A 27,410-nucleotide genomic window follows, 5' to 3' on the forward strand; every position below is an offset into this window, starting at 1 on the left:
AGGTAATCCCTGGTTACCAGGGATTACCTGGTTAACCAGGGAACCAGATGATCAGCAGAAACTCACCTGCTGCTGAAGGTGGAGCTTCTCACCTGGTCACAGATCGAAACTTCTTGAAACATCGGAAACAGCTGACGTCATACCGACGCTGTCAGTTTGGTTCGGTTGCTATGGTAACCGGGAAGCGCAGAATGTCATCACTATTTGATCTGAGTTATTTCAAGGAAAAGAAAGGTTCTGTTTCCTGTTCTGCGGACTGATGAGGCTTTAAAATAAGTTTAAAATTAGCTTTGACTGATGAGACAGAACTACACAGACCAGAATCCAACGCGGCAGCCTTCTGGCCAATAGCAGAAGCGATACTATCGAGGCTGATGATTGGGCCAATCAGAGAGCGGGCGGGAGCTTTCAAACCTCAGACAGGAAGTAGCTCGAAGCGCTGAAGCTCGTTTTGCTGATTTAAGGCTTTGCAAACACATTCGGGTCCAGTTTTCTCTTCTGACCGAACCGGGAGGCGGCATTTCACCGGCCAGAGAACAAAGAACCGGGACAACATGTCGGAACCAGCAGTAGGAAGCCGCTGTGAGTTTTATTAATTTCTCATCTTGTAGTTTTATTGATCAGATCGGAATGGAGCTTCAGGGATCATGGAATAACTTCATAGTTAATCTCTGCTGCAAGAATCAATGTGGCGCAATTAAAACCCAGAATCGCTTAATCACCAAGACTCACCTAAAGCCGGGGCTTCTGGTTCTGGTTGTGGTTCTGGTTCTGGTTCTGGTTCTGGTTCTGGTTGTGGTTCTGGTTGTGGTTCTGGTTGTGGTTCTGGTTCTGGTTCTGGTTCTGGTTCTGGTTCTGGTTCTGGTTCTGGTTCTGGTTCTGGTTCTGGTTCTGGTTCTGGTTCTGGTTGTGGTTCTGGTTGTGGTTCTGGTTCTGGTTGTGGTTGTGGTTCTGGTTGTGGTTGTGGTTCTGGTTGTGGTTCTGGTTCTGGTTGTGGACTCATGCAATCTTGGTTCTCCTGCGAATCTGACCTCGGCCTGGGTTGTTGGAAAGTTCTCTTTTCAGAGAACTGGCTCTTGGTACGGCTCCTAAAGAAGAGCCGATTCTTTCGGCTCTCAAACATTTGATCATCAACTGCCTGAGCAAACATGAATGTTTTCATATGAATCTATTTTGCACTCAATGTTTTATGAAAAGTCTTGCTTTTGTGTAACATTAAGGCCTGTTATAAATGAATATTTTAGTAATCGAGTAATGTATCAATTATTCCTATGTTTAATCAAATAATCTGATGAAAAGCTCTAAAATATAATATTGGTAAATCTGGCATAACAGCAGTGTTAGTATCAGATATCAATATCAGCCCAATTTTCATATTTGAGCTTCTATACTATTTACTTTTCTGTAGTTTAGAAAATTAACTGTAACAATAACATCTCAGATTCTAAGTCAACCTGAAGAAAAGTTATATGAGAATCTGAAATTATATTAAATTTAATAACAAAGATTCAGGATCACAATACGCTTATAAAAATGTCTCTGCTCCAGCTTTTAGTTTTGTTTTCATCTCCAGTCTGTTTAATAGATGAACTCTGACCTTGGCCCTAACCTGTCAAGCTTTGGGTTTGAGAAAACGGGAATGTGGCCTGGTGATGGGGTCACGGGGTCATGGGGGGCAAATGAACGTAAGCTGGGAGGAAATGGACCAGGGGACGTCAGTAAGACATGGCCAGCAATACGGGATGTTTACGGCGCCATCGTTCATCACGCTGAGAAACTACCGGCCGTGAGCCGCCATGACGCCGTTCAGATGATATGAAGCTCATCATCCGGGATGAACGGCGTCCCGGTCATCAGACGGTTCTGGTTTCACTTGGCAGAGAAACGTCACTGAGGGGCCTTAAAGCTGCACTGAACCATCAGCTCCTCCGCTGGGTTCAGTCTGTCCTCTACCTGCATCAACACCTGCAGCTCCGAACCGGCAGCTCCAGAGGAGAAAAGCTGCCGGACTCCAGGCATCGCCCGTCATTTTAAGGACGCTGATTGGTCCCCAAAACCATGAGAACCCGGATATTATCACCGATCAATTAAATCCCCACTGGCCGAACTTGAAGACTGGACGTTATGATGACAACACTGGCTTTCGTCAACAACTCGGAGGCGGAAGTGAGAGCTCTGTGCAACGCAGAATGTTCCGGCCGGAACACGGCGCTAAATAATAAACATAACTAACGAAGCTTTGAGGCAGGCGCATTTTCCTCCAGGAATTTTTAATAATCCAGAAACTAATCATTGGAGGGATCGACTGGCCACATCTGTTTGCAGAGTATTGCAAAACCTTAATGAACCATAACAAAAATTCATTATGCAATACCTTTATATAATAAGTTTGATTTTGTGATTTTTATTAGTGAAATGTACAAATACATTTTACTGAACTACTTTAAACTGCAGCCAGATGCTGATTTATTTAAAGGTGTCGGTCAGATTGAGGGGTTCCCTCCTCACTGCTTTCTATTGACTGAGGGGACGGACTCACCTGGCCCCCCTCTGTTTTCACTTAAAGGTATCATTCCATGTACTCGCATGTGATTGGCCACAAGGCTGCTGTGCTGCCAATCAAAGCTTAGCTCTGTTGTGAGTGAGGTGGAGCCACTGAGAGTGAGAGCTGAGCATCAAAAGGAAAAAATGTCTTCTCCACTAGTCTCAGGTGTGTTTTGTTCTGTTCTCCTCCCAGATGAGCGTCTCACAGCAGAGCAGATGGACGAGCAGAGGGTCCAGAACGTGGCCTATCAGTACCTTTGCAGGCTGGAGGAGGCTAAAAGGTCAGTGGTCAGAACCAGAAGTGGTCTTGGTGCCTCCATGTGGAGGTTTTCTCACTGGACCCGTGTTTCCTGCCCAGGTGGATGGAGGCGTGTCTGGGGGAGGAGCTTCCTGCCCCAACCGAGCTGGAGGAGGCGCTGCGTAACGGAGTCATTCTGGCCAAATTGGGGCAGCACTTCGCTCCAACCGCCGTGCCACTGAAGAAGATCTACGACCCAGAACAGCTCCGATACCAGGTTCAGTATCGGTTCTGTTCTGGTCCGGTCGAGAGACCACAACATGATGATCTGAGGTTTTTGTGTTAAAGTTCAGAATTTTACTGTGAATGTCTTCTAGCCCTGTCACAATAAACGATAAGTCAATTAATCGCACGATAAATTAAAACTATCGACGTCATTTCAATTATCGTCTGTATCATTTCTTCCTGCCTTTTTCTCTTCCTGTTGATGACACTGAATGAAAAAAGGCTCAACTCCACTGACCCTCCCTTCCTTGTTTCCTTAGTGTAATGCCCAGCGCGCTGCACCATCTGATGTCGCGGATTGTCAAAACCTGAGAGACATTAGCCGACAGAAAGCCTAGCTATAACGGTTCAATCGAACCGTGTTGTGTCCAACAATGGACACAAAATAATAAGTCCAGTTCACTAATATGAAACCAGGCATTAATCAATTCCTTACTACAATCTTCCTGCAATGCATGCAGCTAGTGTCAGTCTGACTGAATGAAAATCATTATAAACTATTTATGTCACGTTAACGAAGAACAGCGGAAAAGTTTTTTCTGGTAGAAATTTCGCTCCAACTCCTCCCCTAGTTATTTATATTTTCTTTGCATGAAATGTTGAATAAACATTCATGTTGTTTCCGATGTCTGCTGGACTTCGGTTGCATCGTGTCAGCTGTTCGGGATTCCCTCCGTGTTTCCCCTCAGAAAGCAGGAGGAGGATCCGCGCTTTCTGATTGGCTACCGGTCACATTCAACAGGCTGCGTCACTCTCCCAGTCTGGATAAATCCTTGATCGGAGCAACGATCTACCGTAACACACTAGGGACAATCTCAGAACGAAGAACGTTCTCAGATTGTCGTTCTGGGTAAAAATCCTGTAGTTTGAACAATTGCATCATTCAGTCGGATTCTTCTCTATTTAAATCTAATGATTACTGAAGGGCAATAAAACTATACAGACTTCATGATCTGCACTCTTTTGGTTGAATGCAGTATTTATTTCCACTTTGGCTTCATGTTGTTTTGGTTGGTTTTTTTTTTTTTTTTTTAATTTTTATAACATAGAAAAATAAGACAAAAAACAACAACAACAAAAAACAAGTGACAGTGAATCACTCAATACAGATTCTCATTAAGTAATGTAGTCCCCAAAGCAAACAAACACAAATTAACAATAATAAACAATGATAAAAATAATAAAAAAACAAAACAAAAACCTCAGCAATCTGCACAATTCTCTTAACGCCCTTTGTAGTGTTTCAGAAACTCGGTCAATGGTGACCATGTTTCTTCAGATTTCTCCTTTTCCTCTGATAATGTAAGTGAGTCGCTCCAGAGCCACACGATGTCATCTCCTTCACCCACATGTGAATTGAAGGCCTGTCCATTTTTTCCAGTATAGAGATATTAATCTAGTGTCCTGATGGAGTCCAAAGTCAATCAATTTTAACTGTCTGGAATTAAAAACACAATTCTCCGGATAAATACCCAAAACACACATTTTGGCCTCAGCAGGTACATTCACTCCAATGATCTCTGACAAAGTTTGCATAATCAAGTTCCAATATTGCTGTAATGTTGGACACTCCCATACGCAGTGAAAGAGAGAACCTTTCCAACCAAACACTTACAGCAGATATCTGGGATGTTCAGTTTAACTGGAGTTATGTAAATTCTCATCAACCACTTGAATTGAAGTTTCATTCTTGTATTGATTGACTGTTTTGGGCCTTTACTCATGCAGTGTTCCAGTCTGCTACTGGTATCTCTTCTCGAATGTCAACTCTCCATGCATCCAGTTTATCTGCAGTGGATTCCTTATCATGCCTTAGTAAAGCTAAATAAAATAAATATGACCTCTCTTCTCTAGATTTTCTAGCACAATTTTTCTAGGTATGACAGTGGCGGTCTGGGTTCAATCTTTTTGTTTAGACATAAGAAAATGTTTAATTTGTAAATACTTATAAAATGCTTCTTTGAAATGTTATATTTGACATAATTGTTCAAATGTAAGAAGCCTGTCATCCTTATAAAGATCTGGCAGTTTCTTTATTTGCCCAGCTTTTGAAACCTCCATCAGCTGTTCCTGCCTTAAAATCTCTGTTCCCCCAGATGGGTAGAAAGAGGAGATGGATCAATATATATATCCAATATATTGATGGGTCCTATACCAGACATCAATTGTGTTTTTTAGAAAGGGATTCTTTGTCATTTTTATCAATTGCTTTGGCTTTGCGGAGTACAAATACAGATTTAATCTAAGGTTTGTTGTTAATTGTTTAATTTCCATCCAAGCTGGGTGTGTTTCAGTTGAAAAGTAGAACATGGCTGAGTGTAAATGGGCAGACCAATAATACAGTTTAAGATTAGGGAGTTGTAACCCCCCTCTCTCATATGGCAGGTACAACAGGCGAAGTCTCAACCTAGGTTTTTTATTGTTCCAAATAAATCTACTAAAAATACCATTTAATCTATCAAAAAAATGTTTTGGAAGAGGCAAAGGAATTGTCTGAAAAAGATACAAAAATCATGGTGATATATTCATTTTGATGATATTTATCGGGCCAATCATCGATATGGGCAATGTCATCCAATTATTCAGTGACTCGTTTACTTCACTGACCAGAGGGTCATAGTTTGCTGATACGATTGTTTCAATGTCTGAGGTGATTTTAACACCAATACACAAATCCCTCCCTTGCATTGATAAGAGGCGTCTGTACAACCGGGTTCAGTCTTTCATCCCTGTTCAGAAATAGAATAGAGGACTTTGAATCATTTATTTTGTAGCCAGAGAACTGACCAAATATCTCTATTTGTTGCATTAAATTTGGGATGCTAACGGATAAATTTGTCAAAAAAATTATCAGATCATCAGCATACGATGCCAATCTATGCTCCTGGTCTCCCCAGCTGAATGCCAAATAGATCCGTTTGCGTTCTGATCATCATTGCCAAGGGATCTATAGCTCAGACAAATAACACCGGAGATAACGGGCAACCCTGGCAGTGGAACGTTCTAACATGAAAGGTTTAGAGGCTAAATTATTGTCCAAACACTGGCTTCGGGAGTTGCATATAAAAGTTTAACCCATTTGAGGAAATTGCAGCCAAATCCATACCTCGGGAGAACGTTAAATAGATATGACCATTCAATTCTATCAAAGGCCTGACGAGCATCAAGTGATAATAAAGCTGTATCTTTAGCGTCAGATTTCTCATGAATTATATTTAGGACTCTACTTATGTTGTGAAACCCTTGACGTTTTGGTATAAATCCATTTTGATCGTTATGAACTAAATATGATATAAAGGTCCAGTCTGTTTGCTAGGGCTTTGCAAAGTATTTTAGTGTCCACCCCCCAGACTGATTGGTCTAAATGAGGAACACTCCTCAGGGGATTTACCAGGCTTTAACATCAGTGTAATCATTGCATGTCTCAAAGGTGGGAGAATTTCCCTTTTAAATGCTTCTTCATACATATTGAAGAGAGGAATTATAAGTTTTTCTTTAAAAGTTTTGTAAAATTCAATAGGGAAACCGTCAGGCCCAGGAGCTTTACCACTGTTGATACTTTGTATGGCCTGTGAGATTTCTTCAATCGTTAAATTTGTATCCAATTCCTTTTTTGTCTCTTCTGTAAGAGTCTGGAACTGAAGTTGATCTAAGAATATCTTGTTCGTCTGAAGCGCAATAGTACTCCGATTTATATAGTTTTACATAGAATTGCCTAAAGCTGTCGTTAATTTCAGCTGGATCCACTGTTACCCTGCCAGAGGGGTCTTTATACTATTAATTGCTCTTTCACTCTGCATCTTCTTAATTCTCCACGCCAATAATTTTCCAGCTTTCTCTCCTTGGTCATAATAGGATTGTTTTAACCACATTAAACTTTTTGCTGCTGCCTCATAAGATAATTTATTATATTCAGTTCTCAAACATAATTCATTCTGCTTTGTTTGGTCATCATTGGTGTTCAAGTCCAATTCCAGAGATTTTATTTGTTTATCCAAGATTTCCAGCCGTTTCTTTTGTTTGTTTTTTGTACTTGTATAGCTAAGGATTTCACCTCGAGTATAAGCTTTGAATCCTTCCCATCTCACTGAGGCGCAAGTCTGATCCGTATTTAATTCAAAGTATCTATCTTCTCCCCTATTAGTCTGACAAAATTTGGATCTTGTAGCCATTTTACTTGAAACCGCCAACGGGGTGAATTATGCACCAAGTTTTCTATGTAAATATTCAGTGAGATAGGTGCATGATCACTGATCACTACGCTGTCATACTGACATTGTTTGATCATTGATAAAAGCTCTCTTGAAACAAGGAAATAATCTATACGTGAGTGGGATTTATGTATACTCGAGTGACAGGAGAATTCTACTTTATCGGGATTTGTTCTCGCCACACTTCCACCAAGTTAATATCCAATATATATTGACTTATTAATTTTTTAGTTTGATTTTTATAAGCATCCAAGCCAACCGATCGGTCAATATTCGGGTTTAAGGTGCAGTTAAAGTTTCCTCCAATTACATAAAATCCTTTAAGGGTAGATATCGTAAGAAACAGATCTTCAAAAATTTTGGCTTATTTTCATTTGGGCCATATAAACTCACTAAATTTAAAGTAATTGAGAGAATGTTACCCTGGACAATTACATACCTACCAGCTGAATCTTTTATTGTTCTTACAATTTGGAACGGCATGCTTTCATGGATCAAAATAATTACGCCTCTTGCATAATTATCATATGACGCATGTATCACCTGGCCCGGCCACCTATTTTTTACAAACTTTATCTCACAATTAGTTAAATGTGTTTCTTGAAGGAAAATTATCTTCGATTTAAGTTGTTTAATCCTATTTATAACCTGTTTCAGTTTAGTTTGTTTCCTAAGTCCTCTCACATTCCAGCTTGTAATTTTTATGGAAGAGATACGAGTACTAATCTGTTCCATCCTTTGTTTTTTCCTGGGATGTTAATAGCAATGCATGATGCTGAGTTAACGGAAAATACACAGAGATTTGGGTAAAATAAAACAAAAAGTTAAATAAGAAAAAAAAAGCCCTGAAAGTGACACATAACCCTTAAATCCCCCCCTCCCTTACTCAGATTAATAAATTGGGGCTTTTGCTAATCCACTAATAAGAGGAGTAGCTGAACTGTGAAACCCACTTCAAAAGCATCAGTGGTGCTCATGAATCATACACCATAGTAAAAACATTAATACAGCGAACCCAGAAATAGCCATAAGAGGCGTTTAAAAAGATATTTCGTATTAATATGACATAAGTAACCAGCAAGTACAAAGGTATTTGTTAAAAGCGTTATACGAACAGATAAAACTATCCTACGTGCAAAAACAAAACTAAACAAAGTCACTCTGTAGCTGCCTATGACTTCTACATACATCAAAGATTAACTGGCTACTGTGTCAGCTGAGATAGAGAAAAACAGCTATCAGATATCAGCAGCTGATTCTGTGGTTCAGGACCTGAGCCGCTCACCAGTACAGTCAGATCTATCCAGTGTATGTGCGGAGGAAATCCCCAGCTTCCTTAGGAGATGAGAACAGCTGTATCTTCCCTTGTGGAGGATCCTCATTTTGCATGGATTATATTGAAACCCGCGGAACATTCCCTTTTCAGCAAAAGCTTTCCTGATGTTATCGAACTCAGCTCGCTGTCGGATGGTTTCTGCTGAAAGATCCTGAGTGAAAAACAGTCTATTCCCATCGTGTTGGATATTGCGTTGTTTTGTAGAGCGGAAAACAAATTCCCGATCTTGGAAATTCAGGAAACGAATGAGGACGGCTCTGTGCAGGTTCGGTTTCGGAGGCGCCAGGCTGCGGTGGGCCCTCTCAGTGATGAAGGCTCTATCGGTCTCCAGCCAGCGCGGCAGCATCTCCCGTACAAACTCCAGCAAAGGCCGCTGACCCTCAGCGCTCTCCCGGAGCCCAAAAAGGCGCAGATTCTTCCTTCGGCCTCGATTCTCCAGGTCGTCGGTCTTCGCCTCCAAGTAGGATATTCGCTTCAGGGTTTTGGCAAGATCCGCCGCACTAGTTTCTAAAAGTTCCTCCACCGACACGATTCTGCTTTCAGCTTCCTCCAGTCTAGTAGCATTAGCAGCAACATTTTGTTTCACCTCTGCTATGTTTTTCTCCAGAGAGGCGATGGACTTCGTCATTTCGCCCATGCGGTTATCTATGCTGTCCAGATTGTTTCCAAATCAGCCGAACTCCGAATGCAACGACCGAAGCTAAGCTAACACCGTGCTAAGGTCACACATGCTATCAATGCTAGCGGCACCCTTCTTGTCCTGGTCTATTCCCGAAATATCAGTTTGAGCTAATTTTTGGGAGCCGCGTTTTCGTGTGAAAATATCACAATCCTTAAGAGTAGTAGACTTTGACATCTTCAGGTCCAAAATAAGTTTCTAATCCTGGGGTTTTTCGAAGTTTTGGTGTAGGTTACACGGAGCATCCACTTTAAGCTGCCATCTTGGCTCGTGGCTCCACAGCGCCCATGTTGTTTAGTTTTTATTCAAGTACATTTATTGTTAATGGAGACTGAGAATCTATTTTATTTGTGGTTTTGGTTGTTTTATTTATTTTGTGTATCAGTCCCAGTGTTAAGTGTCTTTGGAAAGTAAAGTGTTTCCATCTTTGGCAGAAAATCGCATGTATTATTACATAATTTCCATTAAATCAGTGTGAAAAGGTCTTCAAACAATATTATCGTTTATCTCAATAATTTTTTGAGACAATTTATCACCTAGCAAAATCTGTTATCGTGGCAGGCCTGTCTTTCAACTATGAATAGAAGCATTCAGGTTGTACACTTTTCAAATTTTCCATCAGCCACCTGGATTTCAGAATGATGGCCATTTTTTCAAGATGGCAGACAGATGAACTTGGATGAACTTTATGTCACACCCTGTTTTACTCATCCGCCTCTTGAAAGTTAAAGTGATAAAATGCAGCAGAATCAGAAATGGAGGACTGCTGTTCGCGAGTCTCAGACCAGGAAGGAGAAACAGAGACGTCTTAGCGTTAGCATTAGCTTCTGTCAAGTTTTTATGTTTAGTAGGGTTAGCTTTCGGTAACTTTCATGTGTAGAGCAGATTAGCATTAGCTGAAGTAAGATTCTTGTTTGCTGATCAGTGAACTTTTTCTTTTTTTACTGCTAGCCGTGGCTAACTATCAGTAGCCACCGCTACTGATAGTTTTAGTACAAACATAGTTTTAGTACAAACATATTTTCCACTGCAACCACGAGAAGCCGGAAAAAATCAAGAAAATGTTTTATTTCTAAAATATGTAGTCAGTGATTTTATCCAGGGTTTCCCCAGTAAACCTGCTCAGCCCGGCGCCGAGGCGTCCGCCGCCATTTTATAGTAAAACACTTCAAGTTGACAGGAAATGTAAAAATATTAAAATGAATATCAATTATTTGCACTTCTATTTAATCCACATTAAGTCAGCGGCTCCTTCGGGCCCCAGGCCTTCAGGGGCCGTAAATGATCATATTTTAACACAGAAACATAAATGTAACATCTATTTATTGAGATGATCAATGCTGCTGAATTTGATTTAATGGTTTCAACATAAATCAAAATAGTTTAAATTGAAGATTTTAAGGAGCTGGCAAGTTTATTTTGTAAACAATATTCATAATTAGATTGTTTTGTTACCGTAGCAACAATCTGATGCTGTGAGTTTAATCTTTGACGTTGAGCCGTTTGTTCACAAATACAAATTAATAAACTGTAATTAGAACTGATAGTTTTCAGGTTGGCCAGTTAATCTACTTTAATCTCTCAGATTAAATCCAAAAGAAGCCGTTAGAGGTTCTGATGGTTTAGCAGCAAGAGGGGCCCGTAGGTCAGGTTCTGCCCCGGGCCTCATGCAGCCTTGGACCGGCCCTGCAGGATGAGCAACAAACAGATTTCATTTAGTGCTGCTAGGTTCAGGTAAGCTAACACCTGAGCCAGGCCAGGTTCTGTCTGCAGGGGAAAGATTGAGCTGAATTACTGAGTCCTGCACCATTCCATCAGAAAACCCAGCAGCCTTCTGGTTTTGGAATATTGGTTCCTTCAGGTTCTGGTCCAGAAACCGATCAGAACAGATTCCTCTAATCGATAACATTGATCTGTGCAGGCTGTGGGTCTCCAGTTTCGTCACACTGACAACATAAACCACTGGAGGAACGCAATGACGACCCTGGGCCTGCCTGCGGTCAGACAACCTTCACAGGATTGGTCACTGCTTGGTCAGCTGATCAACTTCACAACTCATGATTGGCTGTTCATGTTTGCAGATCTTCCACCCTGAAACTACAGACATTTACGACAAGAAGAACATGCCTAGAGCAGTTTACTGCATCCACGCCCTCAGGTCTGTCTGTCTGTCTGCTCACCTGTCTGTCTGTCTGTCTGTCTGCTCACCTGTCTGTCTGTCTGTCTGTCTGCTCACCTGTCTGTCTGCTCACCTGTCTGTCTGCTCACCTGTCTGTCTGTCTGTCTGTCTGCTCACCTGTCTGTCTGCTCACCTGTCTGTCTGCTCACCTGTCTGTCTGTCTGTCTGTCTGTCTGCTCACCTGTCTGTCTCTCGTGTTTCTGCAGCCTCTACCTGCACAGACTGGGTTTGGCTCCTCCTATTTATGACCTCTATGGAAAATTAAAGTTCACAGGTAAATGTTGACAGACAGGTGATTGTTGGACTCAGTTGTGTTTTCCAGGTAGCATCAGCAGCCAGCTTGAGTCTTGGTGCATATTTGGACCAATCAGAGAACAATGTTGGTAACATGTGACTCTGTAGATGAAGAGATCAGCAACATGGAGTTGGAGCTGGATAAATACGGGATCCAGATGCCGGCCTTCAGTAAGATCGGCGGCATCCTGGCCAATGAGCTGTCTGTGGACGAAGCCGCAGGTAGGAGGGCTCCAATTGGCTGGGAGCTCCCGGGTAGAGGTACGGGTCTGACGGCACGCTCTGCCCTCAGTGCACGCGGCCGTGGCGGCCATTAACGAGGCGGTGGACCGCGGGGAGGTGAGCGGCACGGCGGCGGCTCTGAGGAACCCTGCGGCGCTGCTTTGCGACCTGCAGGAGGCGCTGATGGCCGCCTACCAGGAGGCGCTGAGGGATGCCAGGAGGAGGAAGGCACAGCGAGCGGCTCACCAGGTCAGCTGTGATTGGTCGAAGAAGAAGCGCTGCCGTCCGGTCGGCTGCTGGTTCTGACCTGCGTGTTTGTGAGCAGGGAGGCCGGGAGGAACGAGACATGTATGAGGAGTTCCTGAGCCGCCGGGAGATCCAGGAGCTGATCGGCAGCGTCAACGGTGAGAAGATGGCAGGTTGACCAGAGAAACGGGAGATGAATTTAACTCTGGTCAAAATAAGACAGTCAGGAAATGATCAGAAAATGACAAAATATGATAGAAATAAAAACCAAGACATTAATTTCATCTGCTGTGATTTTCCCCCAAAACACCAGAATCAGTGAAGCACCAACATCCACCTCTCCTCCGCCCTCTTCACTGCTGTTGACCCAAAACCTTTGACCCTTTTCTCATCTTTACTGTTTTGAATTGAAGATATTTACATGAATAATTAATTACAATTAATTTAATTCAGTTCAACTTCCTGGAGTTACTAACTGGAATTAAGATTCAACTTGATAAAATCACAAAATACTTGGTTGGTCCTACAGGGCCCCCCGGTGGGTCCTGCAGGGGCCCCCCGGTTGGTCCTACAGGGCCCCCCAGTTGGTCCTGCAGGGGCCCCCCGGTAGGTCCTACAGGGCCCCCCGGTTGGTCCTACAGGGCCCCCCAGTTGGTCCTGCAGGGGCCCTGATTGAGCCTCCATGTGTGTTGCAGTGCGGTCTGCGGTGCAGCAGGTGGACGAGGCTCTGGACGCTGCCAATGAACTCTCTCTGCTTGCTGCGCTGCAGCGGCCATGTTTGGCCCTCAGGGGCCTCCGTGGCTCCAACGGTACCTGGTACCTGGATCAGCTGCTGGAGGACCGCCAGCAGAAGGCGCTGGTATAAAACGCACTTTGACGTTCTGGATTCAGATGTTCTGCTCACCTGTGACAGCTCAACCTCTGACCTCTGACCCAGGATCTGGGCTCCCCGGATCCTCTGGAGCCGGCCGAGCTGCAGGAGAGCATCGCTGCTGCCAACCAGGAAGCTCAGAGCGCCGCGAGACGTAGGAAACACCTGTCTCACCTGTCCACTGGTCTCACCTGTCCACCGGTCTCACCTGTCCACTGGTCTCCCAGGTCTCCTGGCGGTGCAGAGCGTCAACTCGTCGCTGCGGGGAAGCGATCCCAGGCGCACCGTCAGCTGTTTGATGAACTCTGACCTGCAGCTGCCTGAAGTGTTTCCAACTGCGGCGGCGCTTTACCACCGGGAGCTGCAGCTGCTGCAGAGACGCACCACTCAGGTAGACACACCTGGGACACACCTGGTCCAGCAGGGAGCAGCTCAGTTCTGTCGGTCCTGTAGCTTCCTGTTTTGTCCTCCAGGGGGAGTTGCACCAGGAAGAGCTGTTTGTTGCTGTGGAGATGCTGTCGGCAGTTGTTCTGACCAATCAGAGCCTGGAGGCGGGACATCTCCAGCAGTTCAGCTCCTCATTGGTCAGTCCGTCTGCAGGACTCTGTGATGTGGATAGCGCCCTCATGGACAGGTGAGAGCAGATCGTCTACCTGCTGAGCTCCACAGCACCTGATGATGATGATGACGACGAAGAGGTCTGTGCTGCCCAGGTATATGCAGCACCTGGCAGGTGTGAAGCAGCAGGGGGGTGGAGCCATACTCACCTGGAATCAGTTGCAGGAAGGAATAAACAGTGTGAACAGCTGCGCTGAGGACGAACTCCAGCGTACGACACACACACACACACCACACACACACACACACACACACACACACACACACACACACACACACACACCATGCTGATGCACCTTGTGTTTACCTGTGTGACAGAGTTCCAGGTGGTCGGCCTGATAAATGAGGCGCTGAGGAGAGGAGATGTCCAGCTGCTGCTGTCTGCTCTGCTGCTGCCCTCTGGTGGCCTGCAGGGCGTCATACCTGCCAACGCCTGCAGGTACCTGGCGCTGCTGACCAGCTGCAGGCACGACAAAGCCCAGGTGAGCGCACAGGTAACAGGTCATCAGCGATTGACTTAGGGATCCTCATTATTCTGCTTCTGTCCAATCAGACAAGTAGAGGCCCAGGAGCTGAGCTGTGGTTGGCTGATATCCAGGAAGTAGTGAAGCAAGCCAATCAGCAGAGCCAGAAAGCTCTGAAGCGTGAGTCCGATCAGAACCACTCCCGACCCGCTTCCATCCATCAGCAGAACCTTTCGGTTAGCTGAAGGCCTCGGGGCTCAGAACCTGTTGACCCACCTGTGTGGTTCTGACCCGTTCCTGCAGTGTGCCTGGCGGTGGCAGCCGCCAACCAGGCGGTGAAGGAGAACCGGGCCCAGCAGACGCTGCGGGTTCTGTCTCTGCCGGACCTGCAGCTGCACGGCGTTCTGCCCGACTGCGCCGCTGCCTACCAGCAGGAGCTAAGCAGCCGTCTGGCAGACCGGACCCGTCCAGGTGAGGCCCGTCCAGGTGAGGCCCGTCCAGGTGAGGCGTGGACTCTAGTGAAGGTTCTGCCGTGTCCAGGTGCGGAGCGGAGTCCATGGGTCCGGGTCCGGCTGGACGACGGGTCGTTTTATTACTTCCACCTGAGCCGGCTGGAGGGAAGCTGGGTGGTACCCGATGGTTTCCGGAACCACAGCTGCTTCTTGACCCGACAGGACATACAGGTGAAGGGGCGGGGCCTGTGGCTGCACCTGGTCAGAATAGATACCTGGACTGAGCAGGAACCAGCCTAACCCAGACAAGACAGCAGCCGACCAGACGGTTCTGGTGCTATAGCGCCATCATCCTGCTAATGCGAACCCTTTGAGTGCAGCCGGGCCGGGCGGCGCCGGACCGGACCCGACCGGGCCGGACCCGACTGCAGCGTACAGAGGGTCTGGCGTAGACTGAGAGGCTGACACAGTTCATGTCTAGTTTCACAGGCTCTGATTGGCTGGAGCTTTTTGAGTTTGTCTCTGATTGGCTGGACAATGCTGTTGGAAAGCATGTCACGGTTTCATTTCAGTCGTTTCTTATCAATAATTATTGGTTCGTTCTCTTTATTAGTGTATGAGCTGATGCTACCCAGCTAGCTTAGCTCACCTCTGCCTCCCAGAATGCTTTGCGTTTCAGTAAAATTATTGAATATTCTGGCTACTGACATTGATTATGTCTGATACTTTTTGGTTTATTGTGAGGTGATTGGCTGGAGCCTGACTTGTTGTCGCCCCCTGCAGGAAGTAGTGAGCAACGTTTCAATATCCTACAACCGCGGCATTTTGTGGCGCAGCAGCGCCGCCCTGGTGGTTGGCCTTCAGGCGCGTTGTCGGGGCTTCTTGGTCAGGCAGCAGCTGGAGGGTCGCCGGCGCTACCTGATTGATCAGAGCGCTGCTGTTGTCATCATCCAGGTGAGAGCTGCGACCGCTGCCATCGGTCGCATCATCATCATCATCACCGCCTCTCTCTGTTCTTCAGTCTCATTGGAGGAGGTTCATCCAGCAGAGGGCGTACCGCCGCCGGCTGCAGCTCCTCTACAGGAACTGGAGGACCATCGTCAAGGTAAGCGATGGTTTTACAGCTCTGGGCCGTCACAACATCTTCACTCAGAGACCCTCAGGTGAGCCTGGGACTCACCTGGTCAGGGTTTCGCCCAGTGTATTATAGGCCTGGCAGCCCGCCATGCTTTACTAGCCCCACCGCCAGGCTAAGCCTTTCTTGTTGATGTTTTTAGGAAAATAATAATTTCAAAAATACATTTTAAAAAATCACTTTTTTTGTAAAGCCAGGTTGCAAGCATGTCTGTTGCTCTGAGCACTTATGATGATGTAAGCATTTCACTATAAACTGAAAAGATAAGTTGAGAGTTTCTGCATTTAAATCCGGACCAATCACACTGCTAACCATATGAAATGTTTTGTCCACTTAGAAAGAGTTGATGAACCAGAGATCTGAGAAACTCGTCCCATAAACTCAGGCAACCAAATCAGTTTCTGTGGCTCTTATTGAAACGCAACACAGAAATGTTAGCGTTGCTAAAGCCACATTAGCAGCTCATTAAATGAAATCTGTTTGTTGCTCATCCTGCAGGCCCGGGGCAGAACCCTGAGGCTGCACGGGGCAGAACCCTGAGGCTGCACGGGGCAGAACCCTGGGGCTGCACGGGGCAGAACCCTGGGGCTGCACGGGGCAGAACCCTGAGGCTGCACGGGCAGAACCCTGAGGCTGCACGGGGCAGAACCCTGAGGCTGCACGGGGCAGAACCCTGGGGCTGCACGGGGCAGAACCCTGAGGCTGCACGGGGCAGAACCCTGAGGCTGCACGGGGCAGAACCCTGGGGCTGCACGGGGCCCGGGGCAGAACCCTGAGGCTGCACGGGGCAGAACCCTGAGGCTGCACGGGGCAGAACCCTGAGGCTGCACGGGGCAGAACCCTGAGGCTGCACGGGGCAGAACCCTGGGGCTGCACGGGGCCCGGGCAGAACCCTGAGGCTGCACGGGGCAGAACCCTGAGGCTGCACGGGGCAGAACCCTGAGGCTGCACGGGGCAGAACCCTGAGGCTGCACGGGGCAGAACCCTGAGGCTGCACGGGGCAGAACCCTGGGGCTGCACGGGGCAGAACCCTGAGGCTGCACGGGGCAGAACCCTGAGGCTGCACGGGGCAGAACCCTGGGGCTGCACGGGGCAGAACCCTGGGGCTGCACGGGGCAAACGGCTCAAACTTAAAGATTAAACTCACAGCATCAGATTGTTCCTATGGTAACAAAACAATCTAAGTATGAATATTGTTCTTTGAAGTTTTACAAAATAAACTTGCCAACTCCTTAAAATCTTCAATTTAAACTATTTTGATTTATGTAGAAACCATTAAATTAAATTCAGTGGATTGAATAGAAGTGCAGATAATTAATATTCGTTTTAATCGTGTTTTTGTCGTTTCTAATACGGTTGTGCGTTCAGGTGTTGTTGTCCTGTTGTATATAATTCGCCGCTGCATCCATCCCTGCAGATCCAGGCGCTGGTGAGGATGTGGATCGCCAGGAGGGCATTTCTGACCCGGCTCCGATTCTTCAGGCAGAATGTGAGTTTCTGTGGTTCTGATCTGAACCCCGTACTAAATTCCGGTCCTGATCCAAACCGATAAACACACCAGGTGCGTGTGACGTGTCCATGGTAATGGGGTGATCCTTCCAACAGGTGGACGCTGTGGTGAAGATCCAGGCGTTTTTCCGGGCCAGCCGGGCCCGGCACCAGTACCGCCTGCTAGGTAGGGCTTGAATGACTTCATGTTTCTTAAGGTCGACTACAACATGATAAAAGTCAAGTCAGTCTACATGAATGACGTCATGACAGTCGAGGTGATGTCATAACGTCACAAGCGCAAAACGCTTCACAACAACTTGGAGGCTTTAGCTGCTAATTTCACAGCAATTACTGATAAAAAGCTGCTTTTATTAAGTCTTCTTTAGTAAGAATTGAAAGAACAAGAAACAGAACATTATCACAAACTTTTTTGTGAGCAGCAGAGAAATGCCGGGTCGGACTTTTTTTTCCCCCAAACACCGGCTGATACTGATGATCTCTGGATTGCTGCACTGACCTCAGTGGAACATGTCAAACCAAACCAATGCTGGCCGGATCCCGTTTGGCTACTGTTGGATCCAGAAATGGTCTCCATCAGAGTGAAGCTTTAACTTTGTTTCCAGATGTTGTCAAACAGAATTTTTATAAAAACGCAGAGCTGCCAGGTTAGAAGCTTCAACATGCAGAGTGACGCCGATCAGCTGGAGGCATGAAGACGCCCGACATCCTGACGCATTGTCACACTGTGCTCCGGTCGTCTTTTAGTAACACTCTTTTGGCACTAGTTGCCTTTATTTGACAGGAATCTGACAGTCCCCAGCAAACCGGGTCTGCGGATACCGGGTCTGCAGATACCGGGTCTGCGGTCTTTCTGTGCAGGGCGCCGCGCTAGCTGCGCTAGCCTACACTAAGCAACACCCCTATTCCAGTAGCCTTTGCTGGGATTTTATGTTTCTCTTTGGTAAATTATTTACATTTTTATACAATTCAAGCTTATTATTTTTGTCACGTGTTTGTGACTAGTCGACTGGCTCAGTAAAAGTCATTGCAGAGTAAAGAACCGACTAGTTGGTGCAACCTTACTGCGTGGTGAGTTCTCAGTGCCTGATTGGCCGAGCCACCGGTCATCACTAACTAGCTCCGCCCCCTCCCCAGTGCATTCGGACACGCCCCCCTGTCTGTGATCAGGAGGTTCCTGCACCTGCTCGACCTTGGAGACTGTGACATCAGAGAGGAGGCGGAGCTTCTGCGGCTGAGGCAGGAAGTGGTGCGGAACATCCGCGCTAACCGGCGGCTGGAGTCCGACCTCGACCTGATGGACCTGAAGATCGGCCTGCTGGTCCGGAACCGGGCCACGCTGCAGGTGAGAGCTATTCCAGGTTCTGTCCCGCTTTGCTGGTTCCGTTCCGCTTTGCTGGTCATGACTTGTGCCTCCAACAGGAAGTGGTGTCCCACTGCAAGAAGCTGACCCGGAAGAACAAGGAGCATCTGTCGGACCTGATGGACATGGAGAGAAGCAAAGGGCTGAAGGCTCTGAGCCGCAACCGCAGGGAGAAACTGGAGGCCTACCAGCACCTGTTCTACCTGCTGCAGGTGAGTCCGGCCTGCCGCAGGCGAGTCCGGCCTGCCGCAGGCGAGTCCGGCCTGCCGCAGGCGAGTCCGGCCTGCCGCAGGCGAGTCCGGCCTGCCGCAGGCGAGTCCGGCCTGCCGCAGGCGAGTCCGGCCTGCTGCAGGTCTGACAGCGGGTTGCTCTGCTCCAGACGCAGCCCCTCTACCTGGCCCATGTGATCTTCCTGATGCCGCAGAGCCGCTCCACCTGCTTCGTGGAGATGCTGGTCTTCAGCCTGTTCAACTACGGCTCCGACCGCAGAGACGCCTTCCTGCTGCTGCAGCTCTTTACCGAAGCGCTTCGATACGAGATCAGGTAACTTTCTATGATGTCATCGAGCAGCCGTCTTAAGGCTGTGACGTCACTCTGCACCTGAACACACCTGTGTGTCGTCAGACTGAAGGTGGAGCAGCCGCAGGAAGTGATTACCGGGAATCCCACCGTCATCAAGATGCTGGTGAACTTTTACCGGCAGGCGCGCGGTCAGAACGCCCTGCGAGACTCCCTGGGTCCGGCGCTGCAGGACGTCCTGTTGGACCAAACCCTCAGCATCAGAACCGACCCGCTGGAGGTCTACAAGACCTGGATCAACCAGACCGAGACCCAGACCGGACACAAGAGGTGAGACACCGAGGAGGACAAGGTCATTAGGTCACAGTAGGGCTGACCTTTCTGGCTCTGTCCCATCAGCTCTCTACCCTATGAGGTTTCTGCGGAGGACGCCCTGACCCACCCGGAAGTCCAGCGAAGAATTGACATCGCCATCATCAACCTGAAGAACCTGACGGACCGCGTCCTCAAAGCCATCACCTCCAGTCTCAACAAACTCCCGTAGGTCCCCGACTTCCTGCTCTCTCCCGTTGGCGCCTGACCTCCTGACTTATTTCTGCTGATTGATTGGTGGGCAGTTTGAATGACGGCTGGTCTCTGTGGATGGCAGGTACGGCCTTCGTTACACAGCCAAGGTTCTCCGAGACGCCTTGAAGGCAAAGTTTCCTGCAGCCAGTGAGGACGAGCTCTACAAGGTGAGTCTTACTGGAATACTCCCAGTGGCTCCCAGTTTGACTGGATGGTGACTGCGCCTCTTTAGATTTGAACCGTTTCAGAACTAAATAATCAAACCTTCAGAACAAAATCTGGATGTTCATCTCAGGTTGGTCTGGATTGAACAAACGTCCTCAGGATGAATTTCTAGTCCGGCTCTGTCCTCTAACCGGGACGCTCCCTGCAGATTGTGGGAAACCTGGTGTACTATCGCTACATGAATCCGGCCATCGTGGCTCCGGACGGCTTCGACGTGGTGGACCGGTCGGCCGGATCCGCCCTGCAGCCGGAGCAGCGCCGCATCCTGGGATCCATAGCCCGCATGCTGCAGCACGCCGCCGCCAACAAGCACTTCCACGGAGACGGCTACCACGTTCACGCCCTGAACCAGTACATCACCCGGACCCACGGCAGGTTCAGGTACAGACGCCAGCAGCCGTGGGTCAAAGGTCAGGGGAGGCGTTGCTGATGGCCGCTTATGTTCTGTTGGACAGGAAGTTCCTGCACGGCGTCTGTGACGTTCCCGAACCAGAGGAGCGGTTCGGCATGGACGAGTTCTCTGAGCAGCTGACCGTCAACAGACCCGTCGTCTACATCTCCGTCAGCGAGTTGCTCAACACTCACAAGGTGAGCCGCAGCAGAACCGAGACTCTTTGGGCCCAGAAGGTCCCTGTGGTTCCGGGGAGGCGTCAGTGTTGCCAGTTTTTCTGCGTTTGACGTCGTATGTGAGCCGTTTGTCTTTGTGAACGAGAAAAATCGTCACGTTGGTTCCATCTCAACGTGACGATAAAGTTTCATTGCAGCAATGTGTTGTTGCTGCAACGTTGCAGCAACACGTTGCTGCTGTTGCCTTTCTTAAAGGAACAGTGTCACGTAAAATCAAGTTTTCGACATCATGTTACAGACGGGGATTGTTTTGTTTTTTCATTCATGTTAAGGAACCATTTGGGTCGCCGCGGCAACCATTTGGGTCGCCGCGGCAACCATTTGGGTCGCCGCGGCAACCATTTGGGTCGCCGCGGCAACCATTTGGGTCGCCGCGGCAACATGTGGACACACCTAGACTTGGCTCCGCCTCTGAGACAAAGTTCTCTGACGCTCACTAACTCGCCTGCAGCAGGCCGGACTCGGCGAGGCTGAGCTGCAGTTTCCAGTCAGTCCAGTTGCAAACGGCATCATGGAGAAACGTTGTTGTGATGACTTCCTGAAGGTGAAGCATCAGAAGGAGGAGCAGCTTCTTAAAGAGACAGGCCCAATTTCAAGACATGAAACAAAGACGTTGAATTTCTTTTAAATCAACTTTAAAAATAAAATGGCTCCCGAGGATTCATACGTACCGTCGCTTAAAGACATTAAACTTCTGGACCTGCTGCCTTCGTCTCTGCAGCTACTGCTGGAGCACCAGGAGGTTCTGTGTCCCGACCCGTCGGACCCACTGAGGCTGATCCTGAACGACCTCGGACCGGTTCCCTCGCTGCAGGAGCTCAACGGTACCGTTGGGTCTGGGTCGGGTCAGGCAGCAGCTCAGTACTGTACAGGTGTAAACTGGTCCTGCTGGGTTTGGATGTTGGCGCCTGGTGTGACGAGTTTTTGGGGTTTTTGATCCTCAGGTGAGGCGTCAGCTGATCCAGGGTCAGAGTTCAGTAAGATGGAAGTTTCTCTGACGCTCACTAACAAATTTGATGTTTTTGACGACTCTTCTGAACAACCGGACGTCCGAGGACTGCTGCTCAGGTAGCTCTGCTCACCTGTCCAGGTAGGTCAGCGCATTGTTTGGTTGTGCTCACTTGTGGTTCTGACTTCAGCACCAAGCAGCTGATCATCGACGTCATCAGGACTCAGCCAGGCGACTCTCTGAGGGACATCTTGAAAACAAAGACCTCGCCTGACCAGGTGACCCTCGACACGACCGGGCGACGCTCGCTCGCCTGGGGCGACGCTCGCTCGCCTGACGCGACCGGGTTCTGTTTCCAAACAGGAAGTGTGTCACGATTGGCTGGTGCAGCGGCGGGTGCGGCGGGACGCTCAGACGCCAGAGAAGATGAAGAGGAATCCGTCTCTGGTTGCAAACAGCAACCTGAGCCTGGAGGAGAAGAAGAGGAAGATCGTACGCAGCCTCCGCCGCCTGGAGACGCTCGGCGTTCTGCGGCCGCCGCGGGCCGAAGAGCAGCTCCTGCAGATGGTTGCCAAGGTAGCGGCCTGACCGGAACCGTCCCGATCCGGTTTCTGCCCTGAATGAACCCGGTTTGTCCTTCCAGGACATCCGGCAGCAGCGTGTGCGTCGCCAGCGGCGGGGGGCGGAGCTTCACAAGCTGCAGCAGACTCTGAGCCGCCTGCAGGAGAAGAGCAGCTTCCACTGCCAGCAGGTCGACTTCTACAGGCATTACATCACTTCCTGTCTGGACTACCTGACCACCGGCAGGTGAGACGACACGCCGCACTTCCAGAGACCCGATCGGTTCTCAGGCCCCGACGGCGCCGTCATCGGTTGTTCTGTTGCAGCAAAGGGACCAATAGGAACGCAGCAGAGAGCAGAGGGAAGAAGAAGCTTCCTGCTGTGAGCTACAGCGCCGCCCGGCTGCAGGAGAAGGGAGTGCTGCTGGAGATCGAGGACCTTCCAGCCACACAGTGAGGCGGGACCACAGAGCGTGACATCACGATGACGTCACCACCATGCTGACCTTATGACCTCTTCCAGGTTCAGGAACGTCGTCTTCGACATCACACCCGGTCCAGAGACGGGAAGCTTCAGCGTCAGCGCCCGCTTCCTGGGCGTCCAGATGGAGGACTTCCTGCTCCGATACCAGGTACCACCAGAACCGGGTCAGAACCAGAACACAGACCAGGTCTGCCTGACATTAGGAAAACATCTCAGACTGAACAAAATGGCAATGTTTGCTCTCAACATCTTTAGATCCAAAGATTAACGAGTTTCAGCAACTATATTAATTAATGGGCAGAGAAAACCTGAACAGAAGTTTCTGAAATATTAACTTTTTTTGTGGGATTCTTGTGGAGTGACAGTGACCCAGTGCAGGTTCTGCCTGGTCCTGGTTCTGGTTCTGGTTCCACCACGCTCCAGCTGCTGTGTTTTGTGCCCAGGATCTGCTGCAGCTGCAGCAGGGCGTGGCGGCGGTGATGAAGATGTTCGATAAAGCCAAAGTCAACGTCAATCTGCTCATCTTCCTGCTCAACAAGAAGTTCTTCAAAAAATAAACCAACAAACGCTCTCTCTTCTCACTCCTATCTTTGTCTGGTGTCTCACTGCTTGACTAAATGAAAACCTGTTGCCATTTTGTCTGGAGTGAGACATCTGTTCTCCACTACTATCTGTTGTTTAAAATGTGCCTCAGTATGTATCAGAGTGAGGCTTCTGTTTTACTCCTATCTCTATTTGTCACTGTTTGATCAGAGTGAGACCTCTGTTCTACACTATCTCTGTATAAAACTCTTATGGACCTCAAGGTACATCAGAGTGAGACCTCTGTTCTACACTATCTCTATAAAACTCTTATGGACCTCAAGGTACATCAGAGTGAGACCTCTGTTCTACACTATCTCTGTATAAAACTCTTATGGACCTCAAGGTACATCAGAGTGAGACCTCTGTTCTACTACTACTGTCTGTTTCAGCGTTTTTTTAAACACTCCGAATTAGTCAACTTTAAGCAGAGTGAGTCATCTGCCCAAACACATATCTTTGTTCTAGATCACACTATATTATTTTGGTCCATAGTAATACATCCTGCTTTCACTGATCTTTGCACTTTAAAGTTTCCACTGGTGCATCTGAGGACTTGATCAGAGTGAGCCCTCTCCTCTTACTCGCCTATCTGTGTAAGCTACAAGACGCTAACAACGGATGCAAACTGAAGCTTTATTTTGAAAATCTGATGCACTTCCTGCAAAATCGTCTGTGGGCGGAGCTTAGTTCAGTTGGACAGATTTCATTGGTCACTTACGTTATTGAGTGGTGATCTGTAGCCATGTGTCACTTCCTGTCTAAAGGAACATTTTAATCTTCAATAAACGTCTTGATGTTTCGCAGTTTGTGTCTCAGCAAGTTTCTGACCTGGTGGTTGGGTTTGGGTCGTTGGACGTGATGTTCTGAAATTATTCTGTTGGTTTCTGACCCGACCCAGAAATCAGCGTTTCCTTGGATGAAAGTTTTATTTTCTAACTGTTGATCCGAAAGAACCGGGTCTCTGTCCATCAGAACCGCGGCGCGTCTTGTTGTGTTCCTTCAGCAACATGAGCTGCAGGAGAATCAGAACTGGTACCAAGTCCTGCTGGGACAGCCAATCAGAAAACATCTCTAAAACCTCGTTCCATTTGGTCCTCACACTTTTCCCTTCCACTCAGTTTTCCATCCATTACAGAAAAGCTTTGGATCAAAGTACTTTATTTATTGGTCTGATCTGATTTTCTCAGGTTTCAGCGAAACCAGAACGTCGACGTCACAGGAGTCGAACTCCAGTCCTCCATGTTTTAGATGAGCCTCAGATACAAAACACTGGAAAAACGGCTTCATCTCCTCTTGTTTGGATCTGACCTTCATGACCTCATTTTTCTATTCAGGTGCAGCAGAGGCTCAGCTAAAGGTTGCAGGGCAGCCAGCGACCCCCCAGGGCTGGAGTTTGACCCCTGATCTACATGAACTGAAACACTCCAGACTTATTCAATCTGGAAGAAGTCTGTAAAATAACAGGTACATTTTTCAGTTCAATCATTGAAATAAGTGTCAGATTTAGTTTCAGCCTAACCCTAACCCAAGCTGCAGACGAAAACTGACTTGAGATCTGTGAACCTGTAGGTGACGCTGCTGTGACCAGCAGGGGCCAATCTTTGAACATCAGCAAACCGTTGAAATCAGTTTGTGAAGCGCAACAGGACAAAAGCGCCACCTTCAGGCTGATTTAAAGTCTAACAGACAGTTGCACCCTCTGACAAATTCATGAAAATAACACCAATGTGGGCGGAGCCAAGTCTGGGGACGAGGGAGGGGAACCAACAGGACAAACCCACTGCAGCAGCTTCAACCTAATGAGGGTTTTAGACAAAAACAAAAAAACGCAGAATTAAACAAATTTGCATGAAAACGCACAAAAAAATAAAGACAGAACCCTGAAGAACCGGTTATAGTTTACCAGCAAAATCAAGTCGATTTTGGGGTTTAGTTACTCTGTCATGGTTTGAGGTTGTTAAAAAAGTTCTTGTAGAGTTTGGTTCTGGCCCAGAAGTGCCTCTGGTCCTCAGGGGTTAAGGTTCACCTCACCTGCATCAGCCTTTCCTCAGGTTCTTGCTGAGCTCTGCAGGAAACCTGCACCAGAGTTCTGGTTCTGAACAGCTCAGCACCTTCCCTGCACTCATGCGGCCTCTGATCCTAGCTGGAGAGGTCCTGAAGATCATCCACGTCAGAGAAATCGACCCAGTTACATTACAGGACCGGTTCTGATCCAGAACACAGTGATGTGAGGAGGTTCATTCATTTCTCCATACCTTGGATGGTGTGTCTTTCGAGGACCACCCTTAACTCTTGGAGACGATGATACCACCAGAACCCAGAGTTGACCACTGGCCGGATCTTGGAGGGTTTGGTCTGAAAGGTTCTAGTCCTCCTCTTCCCTGTGACCCGCCTGGTTGTCAAGTGTCCAGCACCAAAATGTCGTCTTACGGGACCATCTCTGAATCAAACGTACCTCCAAGTTGAAGTTTTAGATGGGGAAAAGTTCTGATTCCCCAAAAGTACCACTCTGACAGCTGCAGGGAACATCCCATTGGATCAGAACCATCCCTTCGACCCAAACCTCAGTGAACAGAACTGATCCAGTCAGGTGGTGTCAAACAAAGCTCACCTCAGTCAACAGGACCTGGTGTTAGCTCGGACTCAGCAGGTACCCATCATGCTTTGTTGCCTGCTATCATCAGTCCCCATTGGACTCAACCACCTTCTCAGCCAGGATCTCCTGGAAGGTGGAGAGCTGCTTCATCTGCTCTGTCTGCATGGAGTGCCTCCTCATCAGCTTCTTCTTCATCTTGAATTCGGGGCCCCGCTTGGGAGATATCGGGGCCATGGGAACCAGGACCTTGTGTCCGCTGTGAATGGGGGAGGTGGGTTTTCCATTGGCTCGAATGTCGGGAATGGGTCTGTGGGGGTTGATGTTGAGAGGAGGCAGGAAGCCGGGCCTGGTGTGGGAGATGTGGTCCAGCAGCAGCGTACCGGACCCGCGGCGCTCCAGCAGACCCGGGGGCCGACGGCGCATGGTGATGGGCGACACCGAGTTGGGGATGTTCTCCAGAGACTCCCTGGATGAGCTGGTCACCAGGGATAACGGGGAGGCGTTATACCGTCGCCGTTCCACTGACACCCGCCCAGAGTCCGGTGAGCCAGGGATGGACTCTGGACAAAGATGAGTGTCAGATTCGTAGTGCTCCATGCGGCTCAGTTTAGGGTGCACCAGGAGCCGGATAGCCCCAGGCCCCCCAGGCCCCCCGGCATTCTCCTGGGGCTCAGGGGCCGTGTTTCTCCGGTACAGGATCTGGTGCTGCTGCACCTTGTCAGCCCAGGACGTGGCAGAAAGGCCGGTGCAGTCTTCGGAGCAGGACCGGTCGATGGGTTTGGGAGAACAGGGGTCGTGCGTCTCGATGCTGTGTCGGCGTGACAACCGAGTCCGGACCGGCTCCGAGATGGATAGACCGTTCATCCCGGCGGTGGCTCTGCTCAGATCGCTGCTGGCCTCTTCCTCTAGACCCGGGTCCAGCCGGTCAGGAGGAACTCCGCTCACCACCGAGGGTGCCACCAGGCCCCAGGGCTCCGAGTTCAGCCTCTTCAAGAGCTTCCGAGGCGGGGGCCGCTTCTCACCTGGAGGCCGAGCCGAAGGCAGAGGTAAGGCTGAGGTGAGCGCGAAGCTGAAGATGCCCTCCTCGCCATTGCTCCTGTACCCTGCAGGTGACGCAGTGGCGATCTCCACTTCTGAAGGAGACATGCAAGCAGGGGACAGTTTGTCCACGATGCCGGGAGAGGGTGGCGAGTTCAGGTACTGCTTGGTCTTCTTGGTGCCTGATGGAGATGTGTCAGTAGTGATAATGATCACCTCCTTGCCCCTGGCCTTGCAGGCGTCCAGCAGCACCTGCAGCGTGTCGCGGTCTCCCCTGTTGATGGCGTGGACCAGAGCAGAGGCACCGGCGTAGTCTCTGAGGCTGGGATCTGCCCCGTTCTCCAGCAGTAGGGTCACCACCTCTCGCCCTGCTCGCTCGGCGCAGGCATGCATCAGCGCCGTGCGGCCGCTCTTGTCTGGGATGTTGGGGTCAGCGCCTTTCTCCAGTAGGTAGCGGACCATCCTCTGGCGGGTCTGTGGGTCGTCATAGCTCCCCAGGCAGGCGGCGGAGATGGGTGTCTCTCCCCGTTCGTTGCCTTCGTTGATGTAGGCTCCGCCCTCCAGCAGCAGCCGGGCGAGGCGCAGCTTTCCCTGGAACACAGCTTTGAGGAGAG

The 27,410-nt window shown here is 48.7% G+C and overlaps 2 protein-coding genes across 6 annotated transcripts in view; one reads left to right on the forward strand and one right to left on the reverse strand.

Moving 5' to 3' along the window:
• The first annotated feature begins 208 nt into the window (after positions 1–208).
• Positions 209–23,965, forward strand: LOC129380046 (ras GTPase-activating-like protein IQGAP3). Its single transcript, XM_055061016.1, is given in 39 exon segments — positions 209–582; positions 2,738–2,825; positions 2,903–3,059; positions 11,215–11,292; positions 11,375–11,451; positions 11,679–11,746; positions 11,875–11,988; positions 12,059–12,237; positions 12,314–12,392; positions 12,930–13,093; positions 13,172–13,259; positions 13,333–13,496; positions 13,579–13,739; positions 13,819–13,934; positions 14,042–14,205; positions 14,277–14,367; positions 14,491–14,658; positions 14,728–14,870; positions 15,423–15,593; positions 15,661–15,744; positions 17,192–17,263; positions 17,380–17,449; positions 18,421–18,426; positions 18,429–18,628; positions 18,706–18,858; positions 19,026–19,189; positions 19,271–19,495; positions 19,565–19,705; positions 19,815–19,899; positions 20,106–20,338; positions 20,413–20,545; positions 21,306–21,408; positions 21,529–21,652; positions 21,724–21,811; positions 21,897–22,109; positions 22,177–22,340; positions 22,421–22,546; positions 22,617–22,725; positions 23,021–23,965. Coding segments are annotated over 39 exon segments (4,905 nt in total). The 5' UTR covers positions 209–554; the 3' UTR covers positions 23,135–23,965.
• Positions 23,966–24,001: 36 nt separating this feature from the next.
• Positions 24,002–27,410, reverse strand: part of LOC129380050 (ankyrin repeat domain-containing protein 34A-like) — a 4,559-nt gene continuing 1,150 nt past the window's right edge. For 2 of the 5 annotated variants that reach the window (XM_055061018.1, XM_055061017.1), the window contains exon 2: positions 24,002–27,410. This exon is cut by the window's right edge and continues 114 nt beyond it. In XM_055061018.1, coding sequence (XP_054916993.1) covers positions 25,843–27,410 — 1,568 coding nt within the window. In that variant the 3' untranslated portion in view covers positions 24,002–25,842. The other 3 variants (XR_008608269.1, XR_008608270.1, XR_008608271.1) reach the window with 3 other exon arrangements.

The sequence above is a fragment of the Poeciliopsis prolifica genome, unplaced genomic scaffold (genome assembly GCF_027474105.1).
Source record: "Poeciliopsis prolifica strain line A6 unplaced genomic scaffold, Auburn_PproV2 SCAFFOLD063, whole genome shotgun sequence".
NCBI classification, from domain to species: Eukaryota; Metazoa; Chordata; class Actinopteri; order Cyprinodontiformes; family Poeciliidae; genus Poeciliopsis; species Poeciliopsis prolifica.